The sequence below is a fragment of the Euleptes europaea genome, chromosome 18 (assembly GCF_029931775.1).
Source record: "Euleptes europaea isolate rEulEur1 chromosome 18, rEulEur1.hap1, whole genome shotgun sequence".
In the NCBI taxonomy this organism is placed as follows: Eukaryota; Metazoa; Chordata; class Lepidosauria; order Squamata; family Sphaerodactylidae; genus Euleptes; species Euleptes europaea.
Window position 1 is genome coordinate 7813067 of NC_079329.1, and position 16739 is coordinate 7829805.

The 16739-nt window shown below is 46.4% G+C and overlaps 1 protein-coding gene across 1 annotated transcript in view; it reads right to left on the reverse strand.

The window, feature by feature from the left end:
• The window catches only part of SLC12A6 (solute carrier family 12 member 6), a 45027-nt gene extending 32662 nt beyond the window's left edge, over positions 1-12365 (reverse strand). Inside the window, exon 1 of the mRNA XM_056863149.1 lies at positions 11765-12365. Coding sequence (XP_056719127.1) covers positions 11765-12011 — 247 coding nt within the window. The 5' untranslated portion in view covers positions 12012-12365. The remainder of the gene's footprint in view (positions 1-11764) is intronic.
• Positions 12366-16739: the final 4374 nt, after the last annotated feature.

Here is a 16739-nt window from a genome sequence, read left to right on the forward strand (position 1 = left end):
GTAGTATCACTGGGCTTCCAGACCTGCCCCATAGCGGCTCTTTGGTGCCCACCTTCGCCCACTTCCCCCTCTTCATCATCTTCCACCTTGGTCACAGTGAACTGAGGCATGTTCAAGGCAAAACTTTCTCTCGGGCCAGGAAAGGAAGGACTGAGAGCGTCGGTGGATCAGGTGACAGGCAGCCCCGCAGGAAAGGGGAGGGATAGGGTGTGTGCGTGTGCTGGGTTGACACGCCTCTGCCGGTGTGTGTGTGTGTCCAAGTGTACGCAAGCCAGCAAGAGTTTTTGCGACCGGCACGGAGAGGATTACCCCCCTTCTTCACCTATCGCTGCCTCCAGCACGCTGGGAAAATGTGGAGGCAGACCGGCAGGGACACCTCATGGATTTGCTGTCTCCTTTGAAACGGAGCAGCGAGATAACAGTTGCGTAGAGACCTTTCATTTATGGCTGAAACACAACCTGCCTACAGCGAGAAGAGCTGATTAGCACCTGCATAACACCATGTAGTGGTTCCTTGGAAGCAAAGCGTTGGAGGACTGGGAGGAGTTGTGAAGGTCATGTACCTGAGGGCAGGAACCAGCATATAATTAAAGATATAGCCTGAGTAATTACAAATTATAAACAAAGGAATGGCCAAGGCACAAGTAGCACCTGTGGGAAGAAGAAATGTGTTATGTAAAAGAACTAAAACGCTCAAGTCAAGCAAGGCAATTCCCCTAGTCTGAACAACATGCCCTTCCTCAAAGCTATCGCATGACTCACAGTGAATATGGCTGCATGGTGACAGTTAGCAGCAGAGGGTTTCACATTACTATGAAATCACCCCCAGAAACTTTTGAGAAATAATATGGAGCGGCGGGAGGGGGACAGGACGGGACGGACGCTGACAAGGACCTTCTGAATTTTATTCTGGATTTTTGCAGAACAGCAGGCAGTAAGGTGAGGAGAGCAAGATCCATCATTCCCATTTTCAGGCACCAGGTCTTGCAAAACGGCGGGATTTAGCCGGAACAGAAAATAAGGCTGCAAGGTGAGACGCCTGTGTTTGACCACGATTTAAGAAAGATGTAGACAAGCTGGAACATGTTCAGAGGAGGGCAACAAAGATGGTGAGGGGTCTGGAGACCATGTCCTATGAGGAAAGGTTGAAGAAGCTGGGTATGTTTAGCCTGAAGAGAAGACTGAGAGGTGACATAACCATCTTCAAGTACCTGAAGGGTTGTCATATAGAGGATGGTGCCGAGTTGTTTTCTGTTGCTCCTGAAGGTCAGACCAATGGGTTGAAATTAAATCAAAAGAGTTTCCGTCTAGACATTAGGAGGAATTTTCTAACAGAGTGGTTTCTCTGCGGAACAGGCTTCCTCGGGAGGTGGTAAGCTCTCCTTTCCTGGAGGTTTTTAAGAAGAGGCTAGATGGCCATCTGTCAGCAATACTGGTTCTATGACCTTAGGCAGATCATGAGAGGGAGGGCACCTTGGCCATCTTCTGGGCATGGAGTAGGGGTCACTGGAGGTAGTTGTGAATTTCCTGCATTGTGCAGGGGGTTGGACTAGATGACCCTGGTGGTCCCTTCCAACTCTATGATTCTATTCTATGACCTCCTCAGTGGAAGGGGTGGGGGGGAGAGAAAGTGGTGAGGTGAGGAACCTGGGCCTAGTTGGAAACAGCCCCTCCTTTCTCCTTAACATGCCACATCTGTTTTGTCCCAGCCTTCCCCACAACCTGTGCCTTCAGCAAAGGATTCCTGTTGAATCTGAACAAGCGCTCTCTGGTCACATCTGTATCCTTCATTTCCACGTCTGCTCTACGGCATGACAGAGATCCCAAGCCTAAGGGCTGGAAGCGTATTGCTTCTCTCTTTTGTACATCCCTTAGGACACTCTTGCCACCCGATCTGATTTTAGCAGAAGTAGCAGTGGACAAATCCAGCCGTGAACCAAAGCTAGACAACTCCAGTTGCTCCAGTTTTAATACCAGCCATGTCACCCATGCTATTTATACCCTCGAGAAGCAGAGATTAGGACCAAGGCCATAATCAACTTAAAAGTCAGCTGAACAGTGAAGCCGAGCCCAGTGTTTCAACAAGCATCCCAGAACAAGCTCTGCACGTGCCACGGACCATCAATCTCAGCTTCCGGTGCTCTTTCCACAGGAATGTTTAGCTCCACCTTAGCTTCCTTACTGCACCACGGTATTGGGGAGCATCCGCAAAATGTCGTCTTCCGACTCATCCTGTTTCCATGCTTCCCCCTGCTTTGATGTGATCTCTGCCAAAGTCGGTTCGATACGATGTTTTTAGGGAAAGTGCTGTTGAAGAACCTTTGGATGCTGCGTGAATGGGAAGATGAAGGGTTTTCTTCTGGTCCCTCCCACGCTGGTGCCATTTTCCTTACCTCATAAGAACATAAGAAACACCATGCTGGATCAGACCAAGGCCCATCAAGTCCAGCAGTCTGTTCACAGAGGCCAACCAGGGGCCTCTAGGAAGCCCCAAACAAGACGACTGCAGCAGCATTGTCCTGCCTGTGTTCCTCAGCACCTAATATAGTAGGCATGCTCCTCTGATCCTGGAGAGAATAGGTATGCTTCATGACTAGTATTCATTTTGACTAGTAGCCATGGAGAGCCCTATCCACCATGAACATATCCACTCACCTCTTAAAGCAGTCCAAGTTGGCAGCCATCACCACATCCTGGTGCAGGGAGTTCCACAATTTAACTATGCAATTTAACCTCAGTCTCTGTGGCAGCCACCCTCCACCATGCACATACCAGAGGGCTTTTCTCAGGCTTTTATTTTTTTAAAAAGCAGGAATGACCATATCACTATAAAAATCTACTGCAACAATGCAGTAGACTTTCAGTTTTTTAAAAGGTAATTCTCTAGCCCCTTCTATTCCAGAGTTATAAGGGGAAATTTGGGGCTGCGTATTTCTCCTTATAACCAAAATGGTTACAGACTTATCCTCTTTTTAAAATGAAAGCTGGGAACAACTGCATTGTTGCAATAGACCATTATAACACTACAGCGATATAGGTCTTACCATTTTCTAAAACCATAAAAGCCTTCCAGTGGCAAGAGGCAAATGGCAGTCTCGGAGGGCTGAGCCAAAGAAAGTATGGGGGAAAGCTTCCACGGGGTTGATTCATCGCCACTGTGAACGCCTTTGCATTTGGAGCAGCAACGAGAACTACATGGAGAATCATCTCTGTGTGGAAGCCGCCCAGGACGAGGGTAGACAGGCAAATTTCCCAGCTGAAGCTCTGGTGAAAAAGTGAGGAATATGCTGGACATAGTCCATTCAATGGGTTAGAGCCAACCAACTTTTCCAATGGTAAAAAAGGACCACCCAAAAACAAATATGGTAGGAATCATGGGGGACAGGAACTGCACTAAGGAAGAGAATTGGGTGATACTGCGTGAAAAAAGCTGGCTGGATCCCACCCAATGAGAGGAAACATACTACAACTTTCATTCCCACCTATGAACCTCTTCTGCTCCTGGGTGCGCTGCTGACTAGGGGCATCCTGTGGGACGAACTAAAGGGCTGATTATTTGCAAAATCCTCAAAGCAAGCAACATTATTGCTTGGACCACTTACTGAGAAAACAGCACCTCAACATTAATCATAACAAAATAAACAAGAAGAAGCCAGGATTTTACCAGTAAAATGTCTTGTTTAATGCCGTTTAAATGTCAATAAGAATTTAATATGCATCGCCTCCAGGGACCCAAAAAATACACTGCCCTTACATATTTTTGTAAAAGAATGCACCAGAGGAGTAGAAGCGGAAGGAACAAACTGGACTGGCATTTCAGCAAAAAAAAAAATCCCCATTTGGTCTAAAATAATGCCCCATAGTAGAGGGAAAGGAAACAGGTCAGCATGTCATATGGAGAGGAAGAATACACAACGCAAGTCTGAGCAAATGTTTCCACTGCATAAGCTTTAGCTAGACAAGCTTCTTACCTGCCAGGGCTCAAGAAAGGCATTATTTTCTCCAGTAGCATCAAATTAAATACCACTGTTCAAGAAATACAAGTCCAGCTAAAATTAAAATATCGGATTTTGAAGATAACCCTGATTCCCACTCTGCAATAGGAATATTGGTCTCTCTCACATTCGCCTCTGTATTTTTCAGACCATAGCCTTCTCGATCCCTCGTAAAGTACCTGCAGGCCCTAGCAGTATTTCAGCTAAAGCAGAATTTGACCCAAACAAGCTAAATTCACAGTTACTCTTTGGTCTGTTTGCAATCTTAAAATTAAATTCCTCATTTGCATGTACTGGAACTGAGCAACATAGAACAGTCTCCAATGTATAGATTATAAAATCGAGTACATCAGCTCTTTTCTTGTGAGGGGAGCAGCTATTTCCAAATAGACACTCCCTGCAGACTCAAAGGTGGGGTCTTAAGTGCCTCTTGCTCTAGTTAGTATGATGGAGGATAACCAAGACTGAGTCTGCTTCAGGGAAGAGGTGTTTTAGGGAAGAAGCAGAAACACACCGGTCTGTACCAGATTGGGGAATCACTAACTTCTGGTAGCTCACGAGAGAGCACAACAGACACGTTTCTCACAGTCATTAAAGCAAGCAAGTTTACCACTGGATGTGTTTTGAATAGTTTCGATCCACCCAGGATAAGGAAGGAATACTATGAACCCTCCTACATCATGGTAGGGATTGTGGACTTTGGTGCACATCTGAGAAGCAAAGAGTTTTCCCCGCTCAGGGTTTCTGCTGTGCATGCGAACAGGCGTAGGCCGAGAGAGCAAAAGAGCTGCTTATTACAGGATCAAACGAGAAGAAACAGAAAAAAAAGAGGGGGGGAGGAAAGCAGATTGGTATCTGGTGTAAACAACAAGAGTACAGAGGAAGTTTAGCAGACCATGTTCTATTGTCTGGGAAATCTGTTTGGTCACAGTCAGGTCACAGACAAATATGGCATTTAACGTATCAACCAGGCAATTAAGTAAAACCCTGAGAATTTCCGCTCTCGTATTCAATACTGTTTCTAGCAGCCCTGTGAATGTGTGTGTTTACATGCAAGGGAGGATTTTTCAGAGGGAAAAGTTCCCTCCCCACCCCCTTTCCCAAGAAGGCTTTGTCCACTATAAAGAGAATGATTGCTCTGGGTACTTTGACATGACTTCTCCAAAAACCACCCTCCCAGTTGGTAGAAAATGGGAACCGTTCGCACAGGAGAACAAAGACTAAAACTAGTACAGACTAATGTAGATGCTTATAAGAAACACCCTGAAAAACCCCTACAGAAATATTCAATAGTGTGTTCCTGTTAATCCTAGAACTATAGACCTGGAAAGGGCCATACAGGCCATCTAGTCCAACCCCCTGCTCAATGCAGGATCAGCCTAAAGCAGAAGTGACCAATCTTTTGGCTTCCCTGGGCCACATTGGAAGAAGAAGAATTGTTTTGGGCCGCACATAAAATACACTAACACTAACAATAGCTGATTCATAATGTTTTAAGTAAGTTTACGATTTTGTGTTGGGCCGCATTCATAACCGTCCTGGGCCGCAGTTTGGACAAGCCTGGCCTAAAGCATCCCTGACAAGTGTTTGTCCAGCTGCTGCTTGAAGACTGACAGTGAGGGGGACCTCACCACCTCCACAGGCAGCCGATTCCACTGGTGAACTATTCTTACTGTAAAATAAAATTTCCTAATATCCAGTCAGTACCTTTCCACCCATAATTTAAACCCATTATCGTGAATCCTATCTTCTGTTGCCATAAGTAACAGCTCCCTGCCCTCTTCTAAGTGACAGCCTTTCAAATACTTCAAGAGAGCAATCATGTCCCCCCTCAACTTCCTCTTCTCCAGACTGAACATTCCCAAGCCCCTCACAGTGTCTGTTGTGGGGAGGGGAAGGAAAGGTGATTGTCAGCCGGCTTAATTCTTCCTTAAGTGGTTAGAGAAAGTCGGCATATAAAAACCAACTCTTCTTCTTCTTCTCTTAGGGCTTTGATCATCTCCTCTGCACCCCGCTCCATTCTGTCCACATCCTTTTTGAACTGAGGCTTCCAGTTCAAATGCATGCACGTTTCCAAATTAAGATGTGCAAATACATAAAGTAAGCTTCCAGATGGATTGTGGCTGAGTGGCAAAGTGTATCCTTTGTACACAGAAGGTTCCAGGTTCCGTTCCTGGCTTCTCCAGTTCAAAGACTTTCATGTAACAGCTGCTGGGGGGGGGGATAAAAAAACCTCTCTGCCCGATACCCTGGAGAGCTGCTGCTGATCTGAGTGAATAATACTGAGCTAGATAGACCAAAGGGACATTCGCATGTATGCATGTCTGCAGATCTGTATAGGAGAAATTGGATGGCAACGGCAACCAGGGCCTTCAGAAAATAAAGCAGTCTACATTGTGTGCATTTCCCAGACTTCTGTATATTCTAAAAAGTCAAATAAGCTCTGGCTGTGTAGCCAAGTCTCTAGAAATGCAATTATACCAAGCCTGGAAGTGCCCAGGTGGACTGTCAGAGCATACTGGAAGGGGATCAGCAGGACTACAGCATATGTTCTCCTACATAGAATGTGGCTGGCTTCCTTTTACATATGCACACACCTGGGGGACTGCTAGCCACTTTGAATATTACCTACATTTTCACTGCAAGGACAAAATAGCACAGAGGAGCTCCCCGCGGGGGGGGGGGGGGAGAGACATACAGCAAGCATCTCCCAAGAGATAAACCAGCCGAGGAGCTTGGGACATAAAGTCCCCGAGGCGCTCACTGGCTGGCTGGCTACATAATCTATCTCCTCTGATATCGTGCATGTGGAGATGGGGGAAGGGAGACAGGCTCCATTTGCAGCCTCAGAAAGGCTGCGTCCTAAGGCAGGGTTTTCAACTAGAGAAACATTGCAAAAAAAATGAGGGCAGCTGTATTAGTCCATTAGACAAACCCTAAAAGAGAAACACGTTAATTGTGAAGTGACCTACATTTGCAGTGTAGGTCAGCATATAATGTCAACCTGATCTGAAGAATTAAGACTATAAATGACTAGTGTAAGCTGGGGCCGAGGAGAGAGGGGAAATATAGCCAGAGATGTGGAAAAAAATTTCCAGTGCTTTGTTTCTCCAAAGAAAAATGTTAATTTATAAAGATTTATTGTTTCATAAAATTAATAGCAATGAATGGATACCATTGCCAACACAATTTTAGGCCAACTTGGCAGCTTTTAAAGATGTAATTAATATTTTCCAGGTGATTATTCCTCAGAGTTGTGCGAAAGAGTTCACGTGTGTTTTATTGATGCTAAATCTGGGGTGGGTTGGGGGGATCAAACCATTAATATGTACAATCCAAAAAAAATTTACAGTAAAAAATTCTATTAACTTAGGCAGTTCATGAGAGGGAGGGCACCGTGGCCATATTCTGGGCATGGAGTAGGGGGTCACTGGGGGTGTGGGGGGGAGGTAGTTGTGAATTTCCTGTATTGTACAGGCGGTTGGAATAGATGACCCTGGTGGTTCCTTCCTACTCTATGATTCTATTATTCTAAGTTATGAAGTCACTTGACTGACAGGTCAAAGAAAAACTATTCACGCATGGTGGAAGGGAAACTAATCACCCATCTGATATGAAATTGACAAGTAAAGCAATTGATGAGTTGCCTGCTGAACACCATGGATGAGAGTTAAATTCTGCTAAAATAGATTACGTGGACACACATCCATGGCACATCATGGAGAATGGCTCAGCGGTAGAGCACCTGCTTGGCATGCAGAAGGTCCCAGGTTCAATCCCTGGCATCTCCAGTTAAAGGGACTAGGCAGGTAGGTGATGTGAAAGACCTCTGCCTGAGTTCCTGGAGAGCCGCTGCCAGTCTGAGTAGACAGTACTGACTTTGATGGACTAAGGGTCTGATTCAGTATAAATTTTCAGTGCAGGAGTACCAGTAAAAGACTGCAAATGCTTTCATGTTCCCAAAGGATTAACAGCGTAATCCGGTCACTGAGTTTAGAAGAGTGTAATTATGCTTAGGATGGCACTGTAAGACTCCAAAGTGCAAGGCGAAGAAGTATAGACACCAACACAGAGAGGAGAGGTCGTCAGTTTCAACGCCAGGTGAAATGAAACTCCAATGCTATTTTGCCCTACAGGTTTTAAGCCTACCCTAAGATTGGAGGCAGATGAATCCAGTCTTTGTTTCTGAGACTTACTACTTTTAGGAATTCACATCAACCTTTCGAAAAACGAAATCAAGTAAATTAGAGAGGGAAAAAGGAGAAGGCATGTGACTAGAATAGGTGGGGGAAGGATATCAGCAGGGGAATGGATGAGCATGTGCAAGTTAGAAAGTGGAAACGCACTAAGACCTCTGACGTACTTCTCTACGGAGTTGAAAAGGGGAACTACGCCTGACCACACAAGATTAGAACCCATCCTTTAGAAAACAAGCAAACACCAATTACCAAAACTTAGAGCCAGCGTGGTGTAGTGGTTAAGAGCGGTGGTTTGGAGTGGTGGAGTCTGATCTGGAGAACTGGGTTTGATTCCCCACTCCTGCACATGAGTGGCAGAGGCTAATCTGTTGAACTGGATTTGTTTCCCCACTCCTACACATGAAGCCAGGTGGGTGACCTTGGGCAAGTTATAGCTCTGTTAGAGCTCTCTCTACCCCACCTACCTCACAGGGTGTCTGTTGTGGGGAGGGGAAGGGAAGGTGATTGTAAGCTGGTTTGAGTCTTCCTTAAGTGGTAGAGAAAGTCGGCATATAAAAATCAACTCTTCTTCTTCCCTGGAGACAGCTGATGGAGGAGGCCATTTTTAAGGTACCGCAGGATTCAGTCTAAGCTTCTCTGCTCTCTCTGCCATCAGGAACAAAGGTGAAACTACTTGCACCGCAGCCACAACACAAACACCAGAATCATCCTGGATCAACTGAGAGTTGGGTGATCCGCTCATACAACTGCCTGCTATGTAGCACCAAGCTCTGACACACTCACTCAGCAAGGGCATTTGTTGCTGAAGGCAGTCACCACTCAGTGTTTCCACACGAGTCCACCACCTGCCTCCTGGTAAGTTGCCTGCGCCCTTCAAACACAAGGACCGAGGTTTCGGTTGCCAGCTCTAACCATGGCCTGCTTCACATGAACGCATGAAGCTGCCTTATACTGAATCAGACCCTTGGTCCATCCAAGTCAGTATTGTCTACTCAGACCGGCAGCGGCTCTCCAGGGTCTCAGGCAGAGGTCTTTCACATCACCTACTTGCCTAGTCCCTGTAATTGGAGATGCCGGGGATTGAACCTGGGACCTTCTGCATGCCAAGCAGATGCTCTACCACTGAGCCACGGCTTCCTATGCTTCCAGTTCCTTGAAGTCTCCAGTGACTACACCTGACCCTAACAGCACTCCGCTACTCAGCCTCTGACACAACAGCATTACCCTAAACTAAACTGAAATTCACCTGCACTGAAATGTCATAAATTCTAATGTAACTGTCTCCATGCTTATTTTCATCACAATCAGTGTGAAACACTCTACTGATTATATGGGGTACCTGCCAAATCCACAAATGTAGAAGAATATTTTTGATTGCCTCTTGCTCTGGCAGTCAGCCAAAACTAGTGCATTACTATCTTGCAGATATAATGTGTGAAGGTTTTGATTCAGGCAGGCATTTGATGGCTGGGGGAAGGGCGGTTGCTTTAGAAGTGAGGTTAACTAGATCAGCCATCCAACAAAAATAAATCCAATTGATACATCTTTTGAGAAGGAAAAAATGGGAATCACAGTTTTATAAAAAAAAATAGTGTATAATGCAAGAAAACAAGTGCTCCATACAGACTGCCATTTATTTTCCACAGCTTATTTGCTAACACACCAGTGGTAAAAAATAACAGTAACAAAACACATCCAAAGAAATATTAAAAACTTCCTCTGGTATTTACTCCCATGGGAAGCTTTTGCAACCAGTGAACTTACTATTGTGAGCTAGCAAAGTTATAACTCAACCTCAGATCTTTTTTTTTCTCCCTCTGGAAGCCTACAGGAACACTTGGAGAACGTTTGGATTGTTTATTCAGGAGTACATATGTAGGTGGCACTCAATTGGTTGAAAAGATGAAGGACGTTTGATTGCGAATTTGTTTTCATTCTTTGAAGAACAAATACATCTATGGAAGATATGGGCATCAGGCAGAAAGGATAGGAGAAAATGGTTCTCCCAAGTAGAGGACATTTTAAATATTCTATGCCCTTCTGAAGCTCCAGGATATGACACAATAGAACTTCAAATATAAATGTATGCACAGTGCTATTCCCTTACCATCAATGACAATCTCGCAAGAATGCCCATAAAAGTTAGCAAAGGTAGTCCCTCTGTGCAGGCACCGGGGTCACTACTGACCCATGGGTTGACGTCACATCAAGATGTCACACCGTCCACTAAGACTAAGTTTACGGGATGGTTTGGCATTGCCTTCCCCAGTTGTCCATACTTTACCCCCAGCAAGCTGGGTCCTCATTTTACCGACCTCGGACGGATGGAAGGCTGAGTCAGCCTTGCACTGTCTACTGTCGGGATCGAACTCAGAGCAGAACTTTTGACAGCAGTACTGCAGCTTACCACTCTGAGCCACAGAGCTCCTACACTCAAAAGGTACCAGCCGCTCAAAGTTTTACTAGCCTACTGGTCTACACATACTTATATCAGCTAGCTGTGGGTATGAATGAGCTGCAACTCTCAGTTTATAAAAGCTTCTCTGACTGGCTGCCCACAGGTGATTCTTACTTGCTACAGAGAGACAAGGCAAGCAAGTAGCTTATTTGCAAGTCTGTATCAATAATATTTGGTCCTCTATATGGGACTCTTTGGATAACCCTTACCACCAATTGCATCCACTGCATTACTGTTTCATTACTGTTGCATTCCTCTACTCTAATCCTCAAATTGTGGTGGTCACAGTACTGGGGATGGTATCATAGCCAACATAATTCCAGACAGGATGGAGCATGTTGTGTTTCAGTACTGGTGTCTAGGAGAGACAGAGAGATATGTCTATTTACACTTCTTTCTTTTTGAGACACTAGAAGATCTCAGCACGGCTGGATTAAAAAACCTCTTTGAAGGTTCAATGTTGCTATTGATAAATCTCACAATGGAAGATATGACTTTGAGTCACTGGTGACTGAGCAAAGCCTAGGCTGATCTTCAACATTTTTTTTTTTACAAAATCCATTAAATAAGGAAACCCACAGAATTAAGGGAACTGAAAATGTCCTGAGTCATTTACCATGAGTCTTGCTCAGCATTTCCTGGCAGGAGGGGGGAAAAAACTGAAGAAGAGAGATCTGAAAGAATCAACAATGCCAAAAGCCACAAGAAGAAACCATAGCCTGGAGACAGTATATATTTAAGGAACTAAGATGTTAAGAGTTTTCCCAGCAAGAGGGATCAGCAGATGAGATGGTAAAGCCAAGATCAAGCTAACTCAGGAGAATCCAGACATTTCTGAAAATGCCACTTGTTCAAGAACCCTGTCTTCCCCCTTGCATTTACCAAGTCACATAACATATCCCTTTATCTCTGCAGTACAGCCAGGAGTTGCAATGTCCTTTCCTCAAATTCTAAACCACAGCCTTTCCAAATATTGTGCCGCTACATCACATACTGAAGTCCTCTCCTCCGACATCTAAACATCTTCACCTATAGCCACGTTCAAATCCACCTCAGACCTCCAGTCATTCAGTTTCCAGTCTTTCCAAAACAATGCACCAAAGTTAACCTACCTTCGGCCCCATTGGTGTGGGGACTGATCGTCTTCTCAGTAGCGGGCTCAGCTGCTTCCGTGGCCAGTGAAGTGGTGACTCTAGAGAAGTCGCTGAGGCCTTCGCTGCGGCTTGTTTCAGGGACACTCTCACGGGAGCTGAAACGGACCCGGGAGCTGGAGCGGGAGCTGAGGTCGGGGCTGGTGTCAGACAGGCCCGGGATATCATCAATTTTAGTGGGGGTAACCATGAACCGGACAGAAGCCATCCTGGCAGTCAGAATGGAAGGGGAAAAAATAATTGCTTCCTTGATAATGTTACCCAGGAGTTGCCTGGTGTGCTAAAAAATCAGAAGCCCGCCATTCATGAGAACACAGAAGCAGAGTGTGTTACCAAAGGCTCTCTTAAGAGAAAGATTCATACCTAGCACTGATTCACAAACTGATCTGGCGCAACGTGGATTCTAGACATCCAGGCGTATTTTCCACAAACGTGATCAAAGATGGTGACACCCCATGATTCTGCACACTAGCATTTCACAGACGATTGTTTCAAATATTACTATTTATCAGGCAAACACGTCACAGTTGTATGTTCCCCGAGGTAGTCTATCTATCCAAACAAAAGATGGTTATCAGCGTTATCTGCCAAAGAACCATACTGCAGTAAGATCGTGGCAAAAGCATCTGTTTATTAGGTAAATATTTTTTGGCACATCAAAAAGCATAGAGGTAATTTCTTTCCACGTGGGAAAATCTCAGTGCAAATTTTTTTCTAAGAGCAGGAAAAGGCCAGAGGGTCTCAGACCGTGATCCACTTGCTTCCAGTATACCATGCGAGGAAAGTGCATACTCTTCACTGGAAATTTCGCTTGTGAGACTGGTGCAGAAACAATGATGAAAGAGGCTTCAGAGTTTTCGGAGAAAGAATAGGAGAATTTCAGTGTTCCAGTGCAAGGATTTAAAGACAGACAGTGTGGTAACTTCTTAAGATGTTGTCAGTGTGAAAGCTGCACATTTTCTCCACAGATTCCTGGCGGTTTTTCAAAGGTTCTGGCGTGAGAAGATAACCACTTGATGGGGAAGAGAATCACCACCCCTCTGACTGTGCAAGAGAACGCACATTCCCTACAGGGTCCTGAAAAAATAAGAATGAATATATGTAACCTGGCTGTTTTACATAAAAAAGCAGGGACGAGTCACTTCTACACCGAGGGTCCCAATATGCAACACACCCATGAGATGAAGACCCCATACTGGGGGTGCACATCTGTTATTCCATGAGACAATTAGGGCAGGTTAATGACTAGTACTGCAAGGCAGCGTAAAGCAAGCCCAACGCACAAGCTTTCAGCTATCATGCATTATCACATAACAGGGAATATCATTTGCTGATGCCATCAAGTGGGCAAAGGTGTGCAGGTCTTGAGGGGGGGTGAGCAAGAAGGTGCGCACACATGAGAAGGCATGCAGGGACAAGCGGTATCAGAGACCACAAGCCAGACTGGGGGTGAGAAGCTGAGGAAGACCAAAGGCAGGGAGGCAACATACGAAGCATGCACAGGGCCCACAAAGCCTTGGGCACATGAAGCAATGCCCACCAGGCAAACGGTGCCAGTGGAGAGCGAGACCACCCCTCTGGCTTGTGCCCAGGGGCACTTACCCCAGACTAGCAAGGTCTGTCCTAGAAGAACCAGCCCCCCACCAAGAGTGGGAGGAAAAGCGCAAGAACTCTTTGCGACTTAATAAAACGAAATATAAGACAGGAGAGGAATAAAGAGGGGGAGGGGCCTTGTCTCAGTTTGTAGAGCATCTGCTCGACATGCAGAAGGTCCCAGGTTCAATCCCTGGCATCTCCAGTTAAAGAGACTAGGCAAGTAGGCTGGGAGCTGAGCTTCTGACACCCAAAAGGGGAGGGGTCGGGACGGGCTGTGGCTCAGAGGTAGAGCCTCTGCTAGGCATGCAGAAGGTCCCAGGTTCAATCCCCAGCATCCCAGGTTCAATCGCCGGCATCTCAAAATTTGTAGAGCATCTGTTGGGCATGCAGAAGGTCCCATGTTCCATCCCCGGCATCTCCAGTTAAAGGAACTAGGCAAGTAGGCTGGGAGCTGAGCTTTTGATACCCAAAAGGGGAAGGACCGGGAGGGGCCGTGGCTCAGAGGTAGAGCCTCTGCTAGGCATGCAGAAGGTCCCAGGTTCAATCCCCGGCATTGCCAATTAAAGGGACCATGCAAGTAGGCTGGGAGCCTCTGCTAGGTATGCAGAAGGTCCCAGGTTCAATCCCCGACATCTCCAATTAAAGGGACCATGCAAGTAGGCTGGGAGCTGAGCTTCTGATACCCAAAAGGGGAGGGGCCGTGGCTCAGAGGCAGAGCCTCTGCTGGGCATGCAGAAGGTCCCAGGTTCAATCCCCGGCATCTCCAGTTGAAACCATCAAGTAGTAGGTAATGTGAACGACCTCTACCTGAGCCCCTGGAAAAAAGCCACTGCCAGTCTGAGTAGGCGACACTGACTTTGAAAGGGTCTGATTCAGTATAAGGCAGCTTCAGGTGTTCACCGAAGCGCAGGCCTGTTGCCCAGTGAAGGGGAAAGTGTGGAGGGGGCGAAACTGCGCCTGCGCGGCACTCTCCTCTCTCTCTCTCTCTCCCCCCCCCCCGCCCCAGCCCCGCGTTGCAGAGAAAGTAACGGCGAGGCGGTTAGAGCGACCGTTAATTCGGTTACCTGAGGCGCGCGCGCCGCCGCGGCTGCTCCCCCGCCCCTCGCGACGTTCCGGAGAGGGGGGGGTCTCGCGCCTCCCCTCAAACCCCCCCACGGGGGCGCGCGCGCGCCAAGGCAGCCGCTACTGCAGCAGCAGCTCCCGTCCGCGCGCCGCCGCCTCAGAAGCCGGCTTCCATGTGGGAGGGGCGGGGGGGAAAGAGGAGCAGAACTCTTAGTCGTCCACATCCTCCTCCTCCCCCCCTCCTCCTTGCTTCGGCACATGCGCAGAAGCGAGCATCTACCGGCGACTGTTGCCGGGCTTTCTCCTTCTCCGAAAAAGCCGCTGGGAGGGAGGGAGGGAGGGAGGGAGGGAGGGCGGGGGCAGTGAGTGCAAGAGCGGCGCGAAAAGGCTGCTGGGAGCTGTAGTTTTTTCCCCTTTAGCGGGGTGTCCCGTTTTTAGCGTTAAGCAAATATAAGGTTGCCACTCCGGGTTGGGAAATACCTGGATTTTTTGGGGCGGAGCCTGAGGAGGGTGGGGTTTGGGGAGGGACCTCAATGCCGTAGAGTCCAATGGCCAAAGCAGCCATCTTCTCCTGGGGAACTAATCTCTATCAGCTGGAGATCAGTTGTAACAGCAGGAGGTCTTCTGCTATTACCTGGAGGTTAAACCAAAAAACGAAACCAATGGTGCTGTAATGCAAGTAGTTAGAAAACAAACAGCACACAAGCTCAATGTATAACAATCTTGTAATGATTCATATAATTCTAAAGCAGTTTTTTTTTTGTTGCACGACCTTACAGAATAATTAGGACAAAAATAATCTTAGCATAATTTTATACATACCCTAAATATAGCTTTCAGTAGACCCGAAACAAGGTTCTTTTGGCAGGATTCACAAAGAGTTCTCCAGCCAATTGATTGGAACATGCATTAGCTATTTAACAATTCAAAAGTGCAATGAGTTGCAGGTGGAGCGGCTGCAGAGTGCTGCGTTCCCCTCTTAAAGGGATATGGACCCATTAACCCTCTTAAAGGGATATGGACCCATTAAAGATCTTTCATAGAATTACAAAACAAACATGAAATTGGGTTCTTATTCCAAACATAAGATGGCAAACCATATGTGCACAAACATGCAATTACAAACAATTCTCATACACGCCTTATGCAAATTTATAAAAAACACGACAAGTCGAATTCTGTATTAAGACCGGTCGGGGCAAGTGTTTGGAACATATAGATTAGTCTCATTTCTTGTCTGAGGAGGATTTATGGCTTGATGGTTCGTGGGCACCATCAAGCCATATAAGATGTATTGTTTGTAGAGAATATTACTGTATTATTTAATACTGCTTTAGAATTATATGCATCATTACAAGATTGTTATACATTGAGGTTGTGTGCTGTTTCTTTTCTAATTACCTGGAGGTTGGCAATCCTGGTTGTAACAGCAGATCTCCAGCCAGTACCTGGAGTAGGGGAGGGCCGTGGCTCAGTGGTAGAGCATCTGCTTGGCATGCAGAAGATCCCAGGTTCAATCCTCGGCATCTCCATTTAAAGGGACTAGGCAAGTAGGTGATGTGAAAGACCCCTGCCTGAGATCTCGGAGAGCCGCTGCCGGCCTGAATAGGCAATACTGACTTTGATGGACCAAGGGTCTGATTCAGTATAAGGCAGCTTCATGAGCTCATGCGTTGGCAACCCTAGTCACTACTCTCATGGTTGCCAACCTCCTGGAGTTCTCCCAGAATTACAACTGATCTCCAGACAATAAAGATTGGAGAAAATAACAGCTTTGGAAGGTGGGCACTCCCTCTCCTCCCTAAATCGCACCTTTCCCAATTACTGCTCCCCAAAATCTCCAGGAATTTCCCAAGTCACAGTTGGCAACCTAACTCCCCTTACCTCTGAAGGTGGGGGCGCAGAGGGCAATAGAAAATCTTAATAGCTGGGCACATTCGTATGGGATTGGCAGTCCTCCAAACATTCTGCACCCAGACTGTCTGAGGCCTTAAAGATAAGCACCTGCCCTGCTGCGCCCTGAAATGAACTGGCAGCCAGCGTTTGTGCTGTTAAGACTGGAAAACAGTGTTCTGCGCACTTAAAGCGCTTTACAGCAATCGAACATTGCACATATTGAGTTCCTGAGTTTTATATCGAACATACCTAGCAAGGATAAGCTGCAGGGATTCTATTATCAGTGCTTTTCTAATTAGGGGGACCCTGATATGGGTTGCAGAGTTCCTCCTGCTGGGTAAAAAACTCGTACAAAGTCGCAATTTTGGGTTGTTTTTTGAAA